General features: G+C 36.7%; 2 protein-coding genes across 2 annotated transcripts in view; both read left to right on the top strand.

Annotated features, from left to right (window-relative positions):
- The window catches only part of LOC132910017 (FAST kinase domain-containing protein 4), a 135,463-nt gene that overhangs the window by 36,966 nt on the left and 81,866 nt on the right, over positions 1-16,631 (top strand). The window lies entirely within an intron of this gene.
- LOC132910018 (mothers against decapentaplegic homolog 7) overlaps positions 1-16,631 on the top strand; it is a 117,131-nt gene that overhangs the window by 37,631 nt on the left and 62,869 nt on the right. Inside the window, exon 3 of the mRNA XM_060965375.1 lies at positions 11,177-11,263. Coding sequence (XP_060821358.1) covers positions 11,177-11,263 — 87 coding nt within the window. The remainder of the gene's footprint in view (positions 1-11,176; positions 11,264-16,631) is intronic.

Raw genomic sequence — 16,631 nt, 5'->3', positions numbered from 1 at the left:
GTAATTGTGTGGTATGGGAATAGCGATTTGAAGTAATAGCGGAATAATGTATTTATTATGTAGCGATGGATAAGAATGGAAAAGAAACAAACACAAAACGCGTGTATTTAAGCGGATAAATATCTCAGTTGCGATTAGTTTTGTTCATCCGTTTAGATTGATACGATGGTTTTATTTGATCACGTTTCTCAGCTTTTTTGTATTCTTATCCATATTTATATCTATATTTTTGGATTAACGGAGCAGATTTATTTTAAACTTCGTTGGTATTGGATTTCTGTTTTAGAATCTCTATAAAATTATTAACCGCGATAATAACAAACGAGCTACAAACAGGTAGATTATCGTTCAAAGCGCGCATTTTTAACAACTTTTTTATAGCTATATGAATTGAATGTACGCTGATTTATGAGATTTCTTTTTGTACGTAAAACACGGTGGAACTAAAGGCTTGAATGTTTGTAATTCGAATTACATGTCTTAACGCCATTACACAAAATTCCATATTACAGAATAAATTACGCTAGCCATGTTTTGATTCTAAATTTATCTACACTACGGTAAATATTTTCTTACCAGCCTCTTACAAAGATCTCGATCAACACGGATCAAAGAACAAATTTAAACGAAATTTCATCCTTGGCAGCCCGAAACTTTCTTTCCACATTCGTTACGTAACATTTATCCTACCATTGGAAAATCTAAATTTTACTTAATTTGCATTAATATACCGTTGTAGATTTATTTCTCGGAAAAATCAATTTTCAATCCTCGATTATTCGCTCTGTTATTAATTTGTATCATAAACACAGTTTCAGTACCAATAAAGATACACTATCATTCTCACACATAAATCTTAGATCTTGTCTCCTTGGAAACCTAGTTCACCTATCATTGTGACCCACTTGCAAATAAAAGATTGCATCAATAGAAAAATAAAAATGCGTGGTAGGAAAATTGAAAAGTTCAGTCAACGCACAAATAGAAAACACAAAATTCTATATAACGTAACACGGGCCTCGTTTCCATAGAAATTGCTTCACTTGTCATCATGGCTGACTCGCAAATAAAAAATCATTGCAGTAGGAAAATTGAAACGTCTTATAAGAAGCTCGTTGAACGCACGAATGAAAAGTACAAAGTTCTACGCATATATAGTGCAACATAGTATTAGTAAAGATATACTATCACTCTCACACACAAGTCTTGGCTCTCGTCTCTTTGATTCACTTACTTTCTGCAACTATTTCACTTATCGTTACACTACGGATATTTATGCAAATAAATATCTTCATAAACATAATTTAACAAATTTTTATATAGAAAACTGTCCTATTAAATATTCTGAAAAGTATCATATTTCTGCACGTTACGTGCATTATTCGATATTACTGTGAATCCGCGGTCTATTTATCATGATGACACAGTCGCAAATGCCAAGTATCCTTCCAAGACGCGTCGTGAAAAAATAGAGAAAGCTGAAAAGGTGAGAAGGAAAAGATCAATCGTGTAAGTGGAAAATACATTTTAGGCAGTTCCTGTTTGTTAACAGTTCCATCGGTGTACAAATTTCACCGCGAGATCCGTGCTTGTGTTACAAAACGCGGAGACGGGATCGAGGACAATCAGTGTACAAATATTTACTCGTCGATAACGAATAAATTGACACGTAAACTTGGCAACTCATTACCACCGCGTTGATCGCGAGCAAATACGTTTATGTACGTGTTTGCAGAACGGTTTCGATCGACTTGGTGCACCTTCGAAAGGAGAAACGAAATTCCATGCCGATGGCACGACACCTGTCATTAAACGCGTAGTCGTTCTCTGCTAACCGATAATGTCATCGTTAAATTTGCAGCAGTCGCAAATTTGCCGATCGATCGGTAGAAGGACCGTTCCGGCTAACTTTCAAGGTGAACGAACATATGAATTATTAGCTTATTACCATCCTCTTCTTTCTTTTCTTCCTGTTCTGTCGTACGATGTAACCAGTACCGTAAGACACTCTTTCCCCTCTCCTCTCCCTTTTTTATCGAGGAACAGTGTTACGTGGCGTTGTATTGAAATATTTGTACACCGGCAATTATGTCACTGATACGTGACCAAACATCATCGACACGTAGCTGGCCGATGGATGAGAGTGTACAGGCAGATTTGAAAACATTGTACCGTGGAAAATTTCAGCACCGAACTTGAGATTCAAATTTTGACAAGAATGTGACTCACTCTGGTTTCACTAAATGGAAAGACTTTTGATGTTTCGAAAGAGTTTTTATACGTAACATTGGAATGCGAGATCGCACTATCGATAAGGATGCTTCTGCTTTATCTTCAAACTTGAAACGTTTTTTTTTCGCGATAGGAAACGAAAGATACACTTGGATCGAAAATAACCCAAAAAGCGGATTTAGAATGAAGATGGGACGATGAAAAAGGGGGAAAAATAAAATAATTGATAAATAGAAACAAAAGATAAAATAATACTTAAAGAAATAGAAGCTTTTCAGAAAAATATCAGAATTCTATCGAACGTGTTTCAACTGTAAGATTATTCAACGTTCTATGTATAAACAGCGATTTTTAATTTCTACTAAAATTCTACGTTTCTACGCGAAATTCTACCGTTAACAGGCGCCAAAAATAACATGTGAATGTAGAAGAAAGAAGTTACTACAATATTTTACCATACACCAAGCATTCATCCTACGTTACCGTCTTATTTATTTTATTTATTCTAAGCTATTAATACTAATCGTAAGTTCTCGCTCGCTCTGCATTTACACCAAATTTCCAACAAGATATCGATATAAATATAAATATAAATTTCTTTCCATTTAGTGAGCCATAATACCGCATAACGAACAATTATTTCCCTTTCTCGTTCTTCAATTCTGGCGAAATAAATTCGCCGAGAACGAACGGCGAACGAACGAAACTATGAGGCCGAAGCGAGCTACGTGACGCATATTGGGACCGAGGATATTTCCATGAAATCCCTCCTAAAAATACTTGACGGATGTTGAATCTCTCGGCTACGTTTCTCCTTTTGCTACTGTTACTGCCTTCTAGCTCTGTTAGCGGCAGGAAATGCTTCTCCTGTAGGAACGAGCCGCTGGAATTCCAGAAGAATGCGACCGCCCTCTTGTCCGACTTGTTGTCCTCTGACGTCATCCTCTCTTTTAGTCAATGAATCCCGTCTGAACACGGGTCTGTACCTAAAACGATTAGTCCTTCGATGATGTTGCGAACATCGGAATCAGAAATCTGCTGGAAAAAATGTCTTGCCACGAAGTGAGAAAACTCGCAGCCCTTTTCTGTCTCGTTCTTATAAAAGTTGGATTGTCCTGTGTAGCGCATTGTTATTTTTCCAGATACAATGGTTCACGTTTATTTATTTGAATTTGAAATTTGCGAATATATTGTGCCTGGTACTCGAAACTTTAACGTATTTCATTATGATATTTCGTTAGCACCGTGAAGAGTCGATCGTATCGATGATACGATTACAATGATGGAATTTAAATCTTATAAAAGTTGGATTGTCCTGTGTAGCGCTTTGTTATTTTTCCAGATACAATGGTTCACGTTTATTTATTTGAATTTGAAATTTGCGAATATATTGTGCCTGGTACTCGAAACTTTAACGTATTTCATTATGATATTTCGTTAGCACCGTGAAGAGACGATCGTATCGATGATACGATTACAATGATGGAATTTAAATCTTATAAAAGTTGGATTGTCCTGTGTAGCGCTTTGTTATTTTTCCAGATACAATGGTTCACGTTTATTTATTTGAATTTGAAATTTGCTCGTCGCAGAAAATTTCTTGCGAATATATTGTGCCTGGTACTCGAAACTTTAACGTATTTCATTATGATATTTCGTTAGCACCGTGAAGAGACGATCGTATCGATGATACGATTACAATGATGGAATTTAAATCTTATAAAAGTTGGATTGTCCTGTGTAGCGCTTTGTTATTTTTCCAGATACAATGGTTCACGTTTATTTATTTGAATTTGAAATTTGCTCGTCGCAGAAAATTTCTTGCGAATATATTGTGCCTGGTACTCGAAACTTTAACGTATTTCATTATGATATTTCGTTAGCACCGTGAAGAGACGATCGTATTGATGATACGATTACAATGATGGAATTTAAAAGCAGTCTTGAAATGTACGCAAAAGTTGGTAGATTTTATTAGAAACGTACGCTTGATGAGAAAATAGTATGTACAGTGTGAATAGTTGCGATAATTGTTGTTCCGATAATTTTGCCTACTATACGAAGCGTATGTGTGTTTAAATTTATCTTCGTTATCCTTTTGCGGATAGTAAACGAGCTAATATATTTCTGAAGAATTGAATATCAATCGTGTGCTTGAGTAATGAAATTAAAAAACGTACAAATGGAGTTCCCGATGAATTTAATATCTGGCAGGTTCAAACGTTCTGTAACGTATATCCACGCGTAGATTTTTCGATTTGTTTCGAACTTTAGCAACTTGTTCGTGATAGTCGTATCGCGACACACGTTATAGAAAATCTTTTGCGTAACACGTAGTGTAAGAATTTCTGCAATTGTTCAAACAACTTCGCGTGTCTTATAATTGAAAATATTATAAATAAGTTCATGTTTCAAGTCAAGTTGTATCGTACAAGTTATTACGAAGCAACGACTAAACATTTTTAGTTGGACGAATTGGTAAAACGTTTAAATAATATTAATAAATAATGCTACTTTGGCTGTCTCGGACGTATCGAAATGGTAGATGAACCATTGTAACTAAGCAGAGTAATACTCGTGTCCACTGCTGGCGGTTTTCATCGACGACAAAAAAGCTTCGAGTCGCGTGATCCGGCTCATTTCGCCACGTATAAAATTATGTAGCGTTACATCGTGCTCTTAATAACGCCTGTAACGATCTTTAAAGCAACGCCTTTAATGATGTTGAAAACAACGCCTTGGCTATGATACGAAGAAAGTATTCGGTCTTGTCGTGGAAATCTACGTGTGTGGTCCCGTTCGTGACATCGATTTGTGCATGGTATCACTATACGCTACTGACTATAAGTATCGGGATACTCGTATTAGGACACATACATTGCACATACGTAGGTCACGTATTTAGAAAAAAGTTAGAAAATTGTAACAAATTTACTCCACTTGGTGTTTCTATTTAGTAATTTAGCAGTTTATACCATAAGACACCATAAGGTATAATACATCCGCAGTGTAAGTAAAATATTAGGTTGTCCAGAAAGTGACTTTCCTTTACAACAGTGCATCTTCATACAAACATGAAACCTAATCTGTCGAACGTTGTGATGTTTATTTTGAGAGAACAAAATGGGTCATACATAATTCGAAAATGTGCATCCATTATTTCCTTATAAAACGAAAGAAACTTTTCCGGCGACTTAATAGTAATAGAATTATAATAAATATTACCATGACAACGTATGTATTTATGGGAGGTTCAATGATGCAAAACTGTACAGAGTGCATGTAATACGTAAAGGAACATTAACAACAAATACATCTAAATAACGATGAAACAAATCGATGCACAGACTCTGTTTCTCCAGTTGTGTTGATAAAAGTACAACTATACAATATTACGTTGAATTTGCATTTAATATATTATTGCTTCTATATAATATCTTATAGTATATTATATATAATATTGGATTTACTTACTTCACCAAGTAACGCATTTTGCAAAGAAACGATGAATATTCTGCTACTTATGGCTCACACTGTAAATCTTCAGAGATGTAAAATACAAACTACAGATGAAATAAAACAGTCCCCGATATACCGTATGAAGTTGCTTCTGGAATCGAAATTCCAAAGTACATAATTAATAATCAATGAAGTGGACGAACAAGAGTCGAACGAAGTTAGGAGTAGAATTTTTAACGCGGACAGATAATCCAGCCGTGGGTACGTGTCGCACACGTAGACACTCTTGGATCTCGAGTCGAGATTGAAGATAGCATTCTTACAAGTGAATTACCAGTTGGCCGTTTCGAATGTTAAGTGAGAAACTCGTTGTTACGTTGACGATAAATGATCTGACCGCGACGGATTATGATTTTAGACGATACTGTCAGCTTGTTTGTGGTCGATGAAGATACAGACAGTAGAATTTCCACGAGAATCGTGATTCACCAAGCCACAAATTCGTCGTCTCTGATCGCTTCTGTGCTCTGGGCTCTCGACACCACGCGTTCCGGTATCCTCCGATGTTCTCGATCGCGTTGAATTCCTGCAAATTACTCGAGTCATTAATCATGCCTTGGCTAGTACCTGGTAGTACCTTGCAACGCATATCCTGTCACGGTGCGTGCATCGTAAAACGCGTTTTCGCAACGTACCGTCTTTTCTCGTCTATTATCGCGATTTTCATACAATTGCCACTGGTATCGCGATTTTGCTTCAAGATTACGTTCACGTTTTCTGTATTATGCGTTAGTTTGTAACGATATCACTGGAATACTGTTTTTTAAGCTTCCTAAAAAGCAGAGCGTTCCTAAAGAGCAACGTTTTTCCTTCTAACCATTTTGAATGTACGAAAAGTTTTAGTTAGTAATAATAAATTTATTGATATCTAATAATTAATTACACCAAACGGTAATTAGATGTATTTTTCTTCGGTATTTTTAACTTTATTCCATTATGCCTTTTTATAAAACCATGCGACGAAATGTGTTTTTATTATTCATAATTGGTAAACGTATGAATCTCCTTACAGGCTGAAAGGTATTTGATCTTGAAAGATTAACAGCGTAATTGCTATTGTATTCTCGAGATTGAAAATAGTTTTGGACAACGTATCAAGTAAGGAAAGTGTAAGGGAAAATACATTGAAGTAATTTGTATAATTCAGTATATAACTGTATAAATGGAAGTGTTTTTGTTTTACGGGGAATGTGTAGTAACTGATGAACATATTTATACACTTACCATGGAAAACCTTTGTACATGCATATATTATGCGTCTTATACAATATTCCTTCGGATTTGTTTCAAATTGTACATTGGAATAAAAATGAAATTGTAACATGTTTCGTATAGTATGCATAATATTGTATATTCGTAAAAGATTTTCACAGTGAACGTTCAAATATTTTCCTGAGTCAATGTATGTGCATCTATCTTTTCTTTTCTTTTTTTTTTTTTTTTTTTTTTTTTTCTCTATAAATGTTCATTCGACGTTTAAAGGCGTATATGCACGCTCTTCTTATCAAAAGGGTTAAAGGCTAATCACTTACTTCTGTTAATAAAATAATCAGCGTTGCAAAACTGTAGTAGAATTTTACGATGTTGCCACACTGAAATAAATAAGCGCTGAAAACTTTGCCACGACAATTTCTATAGAAATTGCAACTAAAAATAACCGAGCAAATGAGAATAATTCCGCAATAAGGAGGTTTCGCAACCCTCTCAGCCGCAATCTATAAATCGACGATTTAGAAAATCGTAGATAATTTCTGTATCACATGTATAATATCAATTCTTTTTATTATTAATAGATCGTCGTTCGATAATCATCGAACGTTACTGGAAAATGCGTCATATGCAAAATAATTACATCGCAAGCGTAATGTTGTGTACGTTCACTTTTATAAACAGTATAAAACTCTAAGCAAGTGGTGTGTGCAGTTATCGTTTGCGATAGATGCAGTTATCTTTCTTGGGTCATTGATGGTCCATCAAGTGCATGTTTATCTTCTACGATTGTAAAACGTTGTATACTAGAAAACGCGTAAAAGTAGATTCTTGATCGCGAAGAAACTATCGGAAACTAGTAAACATTGTTTTCGACGAAATGTTTAGACATTTTCGACAATGTTTAGAACAGAAGAATAGGAAAAATGATTAGCGCGACGTTTCTTTCGAGATTGAAACTGAATGATAAAATATATAAAATCTTCGGTCTCGTTAAAATTTCTGGCTAATAAAAATAAATACGCGACATGCTTCTAACACTTAACTTATCTAAGGAACGGAATTTATCGCATTAAAAATATAACATCGACACTACGAGCTAATCGTAATCTATCACAATATATTTCAAACAATGGAAAACATATCTCTGCTGCTATGTAATTTGTCTAATTAACGAAATTTAGTAGAAATACGTGTAACATCGTCGATACCACGATCTAATCGTAATTCATCGACATTGAACAACTTCGTCGTTCATTTTTTATTCTTAATGCAACAGGAGAAAAGAAAAGAAGGTACTTGAAAAGAAAAAGAAAAGAACAGAGATATTGTTTCAAGCGAGGCGATTGAAAAGGACGAACGAGAAAACCCATCAGTACCATTAATCATTGCATTTGCATTTTCCATCGGCTATAATATTCGCCCATGGCAATTTCGATGGTCACGGTTCTACTTCGTGTCGTAACGTTCTCGTGATAAACACACACGTACACGTATGCACGAGTTTGCATCATACGTTTCTAGGAACGTTCGTAACGTTTTCCTCTTTCTTCCACGCCGTCCATAAATAAAACGCGGATCCCTAGCGTCGCGATCGGAATATTCGCGTTTCGAACCGCGACAGAGCATTCCAAACTCGCTTCTATCTCGCCGAGATGTTAGTTAGCACTCCATTACCGATTCTTCGAAGCGGTCGCGGTGTTTGGTTTTCTGGTCAGTTCGAGATTCGAACTTATAAATAGGACGCGTGCTTCTATATCGAGGCGGACACGTTTCATCCCCTTGGTTTAACCCGTTGTAACTAGTTCCAGATGGGACAGAGCAGCGTTTAGAATCGGTCCCCTTGCAACGCTCTCTGCCTGTACCATCGTGTTCAAAGCTTGTTTTCTTGGGTCTTTTGCATCGTGTCACTTATTTCGAATTAAGCCTATTCGTTTAGCGTTTTCCTGGCAATCAAAGAAATTACAAATCGGTAGCCTTCTCGTAATACTATTTTTCTTCCACCAACACGATCCTTTTCGCGAGAATTTTGGTCTGCAAATTGCGGGAGTGCTCGTTTCTTCCACTAAGATTTTCGCATTGCGCGCAGTATTTCCGATTTTTGATTCTTGGTTCCTTGGAAAAGAAAGAAACGATAGTACAAGTAATACATACAATTTTGCGAATGTATTTTGGTCTGCAAATTGTGAGAACGTGTCGCTTTGAGAAATTGATTTTGATTATGTTTGATGGAACGTGGTTTGAAAATTGCACGCGCTTCTCTTTGTATAATGGAAAGTTACTTTTAAAGCGCGGTTATTAGAGACTAAGTGTAGGCTATTCTTGTTATCAAATGGAAAGAAATCGGGAGATTTTTAAACGACATCGAAGACGTAAATTAGGTAACGTTCGATTTCTGCATTCTTTCGTATTTATTAATTCGATGTATCGTTTTATTACTATCTTTTGATAATTTAAATAATAATGTGACTTTTGATATTTTCATGCTGTGAGATGGTTATCTATAACTGAAGGATAGATAAGATGAAAAAAACAAGAAATACCGTTGAAACAACTTTATCGAGAATATAAAGTTAGTTGTTTTATCAGGCCCCGGCAGAAACTGAGCAAAGTCTGAACTGGAAAATAATTTTCTTATTTTTATTTATATAGCACGGAATATGAAAACGGACAAAGAGATGTTTATCTTTATCGCTATGAGAATAAGAAAATCCAACCATTCGATTGATTCAGATAGTTCGCTGCTCGCTCATTCGCTATGCATGACTCTGCTTTAGTAATTCAGACGCAAATGGAAATTTGCTTTAATCGTAAATCCAGATAAGTTACGCTAATCAAAAGTAAGAACATACGTATGTATATCGTAATACGTTTGAACGTGATTATGCGTTTGATGACATATCTTTCCTTTTTTTCTTCATAAATCACAATAAATCATGCTGTAAAAAAAACTAGCTTAGACCAATAATAATATAAAGTAAAAAGCATAAAATTAGTTCTATGTTGTCGTATTTATGTGACAGCATAATCAGAGATAATTATTTCCGGGTTTTTTCTCTAAGTCGTAAACTTGTTACAGGAAAATTAGCTTAGATAAATAGCAAAAGCAAAAAAGTACGAATAGACAAAAAGAATATGGAATCAGTTCTATTTTAACACGTAGCCAGAAACGTATAACGAGTTCAAAGTCTGCAAGTTTTAGTTCTTTGAATTAAACGATTATCTTATAAAAATACATAATTTCAATGCACACGAGTACAACATGAAACACGTGCGTGATACGTTCAATCGTCCAACACTTTTTATTTAGACAATTTTCAGAATGGCCAATACGATTAAGCAGTAGAAATGGTAAACGATGTATCTAAGTACCAGAAGAGAAGATTTCCGGTAGAAACAAAACACATATATGTATTTCTGTTAATCTTGATTTTATTGAATAGTCGAGCTCTATAGGTTTTCAACACGAATGATTTTTACAAACTTAAACGAAAAATAGATGGCAAAATATATATAGTGAATTAATGAAATTTATTTACATGTACATTATGCTTTATTCTTTTTCAATTACATTCCTGTTGATGATTGTAATCGTAGCTCGATTTTGCGATAAGCTTAGAAGCTAAGATAAATTGAGGAACTTTCTGAAAGCCTAAAATTCTACGATAAAAATACGTACAGGAAACTTCCAATCAAATAGCCAAATTATTATAAAAATTTCTATTGATTCGGTAAATATAAAAAGGAAAAAATTCACGACAGATTTTAATTAAGAATTCAAACATTTCTATAAATATTAAAAATTCCCAACTAGAGCATCGGACATTTTATCTCACGTGCCCTTTTTCCACAAACTTGTTCCACGTGTTACAGTTGCATAACTTTCTCACGGTATTTTCCACGTACAAGTTACATCATTTCCCATTAAAAAAATGTCGCCTAATTTGTTTGGCACTTACGTCATCCGCTATATCAATTATCGATTATATTCTTTAGATATCATCGTGCTATAGCTTGCGGCTCGTCTCATTCATCAAAATGAACGACACGTGAGTTTTCGTCTCAAAAGGCAAATGTTTGCCACGAAGTGACAGCTGAAAAGGAGAGGTAAAAAAAAAAAAAAAAAGAAAAAGAGTACGAAAGAGAGAAAAAGAGTGAAAGTAAGAGCGATCCTGACACAAGGGAAGCTTCTAAAGGGGTTGCCGTTTATTTTCAGATCGTGCGCCCAGCGAAGGGGATCAACGTCGGTGCAAAAACAGCACACCCCTGCCTCTTCCCGGCTCCCTTACCACCAACGGAGAAGGTAACTATGTCCTCAAGGTTATACATACCCCTTTTCGTGTCTATCTCCGCCGTCTGAGGCGTATACGCGCGAAAGAAAACGCAGACTGCATAGAAAAGGAAGCCGCCAAGTGTCCCACTTCGTTTCCAGCTCGTTGATCTTAACCCTTTCAGCTTTAAGCCTCTGCTCTGCTCGTTTCGACGCGAGAAAACCATTTTAAAAGATCAATTATCCTTGTTATTAATATCTTGAGCTGAGAATTTTTCTTCCATTCTTTCATCTTTTTTTTTCCTTTTTCTTTTTCACATTTTCCTTCCAGTCTTTTTAACGAAGGAATTAGAGGATCATAACGAGAGTGTTTGGTGTGACGTTTATTAGTCGTTGTTCGACGAGGATACAAAGTGGGATATATTTAGACGGCGGAGAATATTGTTGAACCGTGACGAGGGTATTTTGTATTTTGTTGTATCCTTTTCGTTTTTTCGTTCTTTTGAATTAATCGTTTGATTAGTACGTGAATAAAATGAAACTCGGGCACGTCATTGTAATGGCGTAATAAACAAATGACGTATCCCTCACGTGTTCACATGTCAAAGCTTTCGGGCTAGACGATTTAATGACGAGCTAAATTACTAACGATGGTAAAATTGACATGGGAGTTGCGAGAAAACTTAGTTTAACAGGACAAATGATTTTTAGATTCTACGTTGTAATATGTTTAAAGAGTATCTACGTTCGTAAATAGTGGAACAGAAATTTTAATTAAAGCGTTCTTTGTGCTTGGACAACAAATGAAATTAAACAAACAAATGCAAAGAAACAGCAAATTTCGAAACGTAACAGGCGAAGATTATCATTTCAAGACTCTTCTCTCAGTCTCTCTATCTCGTCAAATCATTATCGTTAATGAAATAGAAAAAAAATGTAGCGACTAAATCGATAGAAAAACATGATAATAAATACCAGATTACATAGTGTAAATCTCATTAAACGCAAATGTTAGATATTAATTTATGCAAATTTAGCCTAAATCGATTCTTTAAAGTATCTTCAAATTAACACGTATACGTTACACGCTACGTGTAGCAAAAAGTCAATTAGAAATTCACTCGTCCACACGCATACGTATCGACATACTGAGAGCTTGTTCCGCTATTTCGCGAATCGTGTTCATTGGCACGTTCCACCGTTTCGACCATGCAAACAGCCAATCTTAATCCTATGTTTTACGATTATTAGGTGTCTACATACGTTCGACTTATCTATTCGCCACTGTAATACTGTATCGCAAATGAATCAGTAATAATTTCTTTTCACAATCTTATCAGTCGGTTCCAATCTGTTGCAATTGACAATGACCGAATGATTTATTCTCTAAAGTAACGTAAGAGGAAATTATATACATACTATATTTTGCTCATCACGTTTTCTGGTTCACGTTTTCCTTAGCTCGTTAATTAGAAGATTGTGTAATAGAATGCAGTTCAAAAGAAATGAAACGAAGAAATTTTTCTTACGCGAACATGATATAATTTATTTTTTACAAAAAAAAAAAAAAAATGATTGATTTTTCGTAATAAAGTTATTGACAGACTATGGACGATAGATTACTGACTAAGATAGAAATCTGAGAAATTCGGATAGAAACAGGTTTCCATAAATAGGTCACTCAGTAAGTTTAACGATAGAACAATATCTACGATACTTAATCATTGATCGGAATGAAACTGAAACGATACGTGACGGAACGAAACTAATATTCTCACTTTAAATTTCATCGAACAAATTAATTCAAAGTAAAATTATAGAAACCTTAATAACCTATAAAACGTGTAAATAAGAATATTTTAGGACCTCGTGTAACTTCTAAGACTCGAATGACGACTGAAATTATCTTGAAACTTCTGAAGGAAACCTTTTCGCTTCACGAAATTTATTTCGTTTGAATGGTTCTAAAAAATGTAACAACGTGGGCCATCGGTGACCACCGCGGCAGTCAACGTGTTATGGGTTCGAATTACAGCTAGCTACGCAACTTGTAACAGTCAGACGGAGATCGCGACGAAAATTATGTGAAAACGTAGAAACGGATGGGACAGTGGTTAATAGTTAGTCGAAGAAAAAATGTACACGGCGTAAATGCCGTTCATTAGGCTTAACGGTTGTTCAGTGGGTACATCGATCCTCCGGCTACGCCATTGGTCGATGGCTACGCCTATATCCACGTGGTTAACCTTGAACGATGCTACGAACGATTTCTTCTCTTCGTCTTTCGCCGCGTTTTTCACTTCCGTGTCGAAGAGAACAGAGCATCGGAAAGATTCCCGGCTGAACTGGTTTGCAAGTCCGCCAGCACTCTTTCTATTCGAAAGAAAGAGAGACGGAGATCTTTAAAAGAATTACTGACCGGGATACGGCAAAAATTCATCGCAGAAAAGTCGTCTTCGAATCGGTCGCGATCGCGACCCTGTTACCTGTTGTATATTTCAGAAGGATACGTTTTTACCGGATGTTAATTTCTCGGAAGAATAGAATATCGTTGCGGGAACTTGCGAGGAATCGATCGTGCTGTATCGAGATCGTGATTTCTTCAGATTCTTGCATCGGTTTCAAAGAATTTTTGCCAAACGTCGAACGCTTCGATTCAATGCAGTTGAATCCTTGTTGAAGCTTGAATTAATTACGATACGAATGAGCAAATTGTTCTCGTAGGAGAAAAGATCGTTCGTTTTGTATCGTTTTATAGATGTTGATGTTAGATGGTATTAGAAACTCGCGGATAAAAATGTAACAGTTTCTTTTATCATCGTTTTACGACCTTTCTTGTATGGGACAAATACAGAGGGACGTACAGCAACAGCCCACCCTCTGTCATTCCTCTAGGTCAAGTTCCACCCATTCATCCATCACACCATTAAATGATCGATTTTGCTTTCCGTGTATTTTCCCTCTTTACGAATGTGCACTTAATTCGACAAGGGAAGTTAGCTATTCGATAACAATAATTATTTATCGTTTTATCTTCTGTGTCATTGTAACGTCACCTGAAATTGTTTTATTCTCAATGAAAATTCCCAAGCATCTAATAATTAGATGGTGAATTTGAAACAAACAGACGCGTAGATATAGACATTCGCCTGCTGTCTAAATATCGTAACGAATAGTGTTGCGAATTCTCGATTAAAGAGCAACCGGTCAGGTCAAACCGATCGGTCGATATCTCGAATGACTTAACGCTCAAGGTGGAGGAGGTTTAATAGATGGAGTGTTAGAGTAATCTAGCACTGTATTTGCACTTGTATAAAAGTAAAGTGTGATGTTATGAACACGGCGGTGATGGGATCTTGTTGAGAGTGAAATATTTCACCCGCACGGTATGATGTCTGGTGTCTTCCTACGTTGCTGATTCTCTCTACCAGCTGTTGGGTTTCGTCTGTCCATCGTGCCCTTTCGACTGGTCCTTTCCCGGAGTTCTCTACCTAACCTCGGAGTTATCAGGTTTACAGCTCGGCGAGGACATGTAGTTTGGAATTTCCTAAAGGGAATGGGCCCCGTCCGTGTCATAAACGAACGGCCACTCAAAATTCCGAACAAATAGTTTACTTCGAATATTACGTACATTTTCGCACTTTTAAATTTTCCACAAATACGTGAGTGTTCTATTCATTCGGATAATAACAATTCGAAAGTGTCAACTTTTGTTAGCAATTCGATTTCGTAAGTAACTTTCGTCGCTGATTCGGTAATTCAAGATGCAACGTTTTCATATGATTTTGACGAAAAAGCATCGATTTAATTTCTTTTTTCTTAAAACAGTAACACCTTACTGCTATCTTTAATTTCTCTTTTCGCTGTACTCATCCCCACGAGAAGCTCGAATATATCACGCCGGCAACAACCCCTGGCACCAACGTTTCACCCCTCCGTCATTTGCTTCAATAAAATCACAGGCATCCAAGCGTGAAACCGCAACGGGGCAACCCCAAAGCTACAATAAACCACCCTAATTCCGCTAATCACGTTGGGTTTTCCCGCGCTATTTCGCATCCTCGACGTTACACGGTTGGTTCAGTACGCGCCGATGCAAAGCGATTACGCGGAACGAGGGATTAGCTTAGACGCGAGGCTGCTCACAAGGTCAAAGATCGGCATCCTTGCCGGCGATTAAACGCTCACGACGCACGGCTGCATAATTCCGAGCAATATCGCAGCCGCTCTAAAAATACGCGACGCGACCCGCAACAGAAAAACTCTTTTCTTATTGCCTTTTCTTCCTCTCTCTTTCTCTCTGTCGATTCTCGTCTCTTTTCCACGTCCTTCTCTTCTCTTCTCTTCTTCTTGCCATCGCGACAAGGCGTACAATGTCTTATTATACGAGGCACGAGTACGTATTTACGCGAGAACGAAAGCGCGCGCGGATGCTCGAAGAAATTTCCTTTAGCGTGCGCGTTCCAGCGAGCTGACGCGCGCGCAGGTTTTCACGCGTGACGCAGCGTCAGCTACGGTTCTCGTCGTTTTTTCTATTTCGGCGCAGACATACGGCGGTGTTGGTTCGCGGAACGACCGAAACGCTTTTGGCAAAGACTAGAACGAGGAAAGCGACGGCGGCCACCCGACCGGCTCGATTCTCTGGCCACACGAGCGCACCGCCCTCGAGACCGTTCCACGAATTTCTATTATCTTGGTCGAAGAGCCGTGGCTCTCGAAGCTGAACACAGTTGCACACACAGTTGCGTAAAGTACGTAGTCATTGCAGAGAAGTTGTGTTTTCTTCGGTCCGTTGCTTCTTTCTCATCTTTCTTTCAACCTTTTTGAACCTTTTAACTTTCTAACTGTCAACCTTTTCTTTTCTTTCGCCAAGATCCTTCGTCATTGAAAAACCAGGAATGATCGTACGACTAATTACTACCGCACCTTAATTTTAATAACTCGCGTGCAATAGTTAACACTAAGCTATTTCCTACCAGAACCAGTGAAAGAAAAAATGGTCTGTAAAAAATACGTAATAATGGAATATTTTTATATTTATTGATTTATTACTTTCTTAAGAATGGAAGAATTCCATGTTATGTAGTACATTTTTGTCAACCACCCTAAACGAGGGTTGACACATTTATACAATTGTATTTGTAGAAAATGGTATTCCTAGTGTTAGCATCTAGCGATCGGTCCGGAATTTTCCTGATAAATGATATCATCATATTGAATGATACGCAGTAAAAATTAAAAAAACATATGGGAAGTTGTACAAAACGAAGAAACTGGTTAATTGGGGTTCGATAAACATATTGCAGAATCCTTTCACACTTTGGCAGGTACCAATCATTTTGACTGATATTGGTATAAGTAGTCTTGATATAAAATTATTTCGTTATATTATTCTTTTAGT

This window comes from Bombus pascuorum, chromosome 8 (genome assembly GCF_905332965.1).
Source record: "Bombus pascuorum chromosome 8, iyBomPasc1.1, whole genome shotgun sequence".
NCBI classification, from domain to species: domain Eukaryota; kingdom Metazoa; phylum Arthropoda; class Insecta; order Hymenoptera; family Apidae; genus Bombus; species Bombus pascuorum.
Note: the sequence above shows the minus strand (reverse complement) of the source record. Positions and strands in the feature narration are given on the sequence as shown.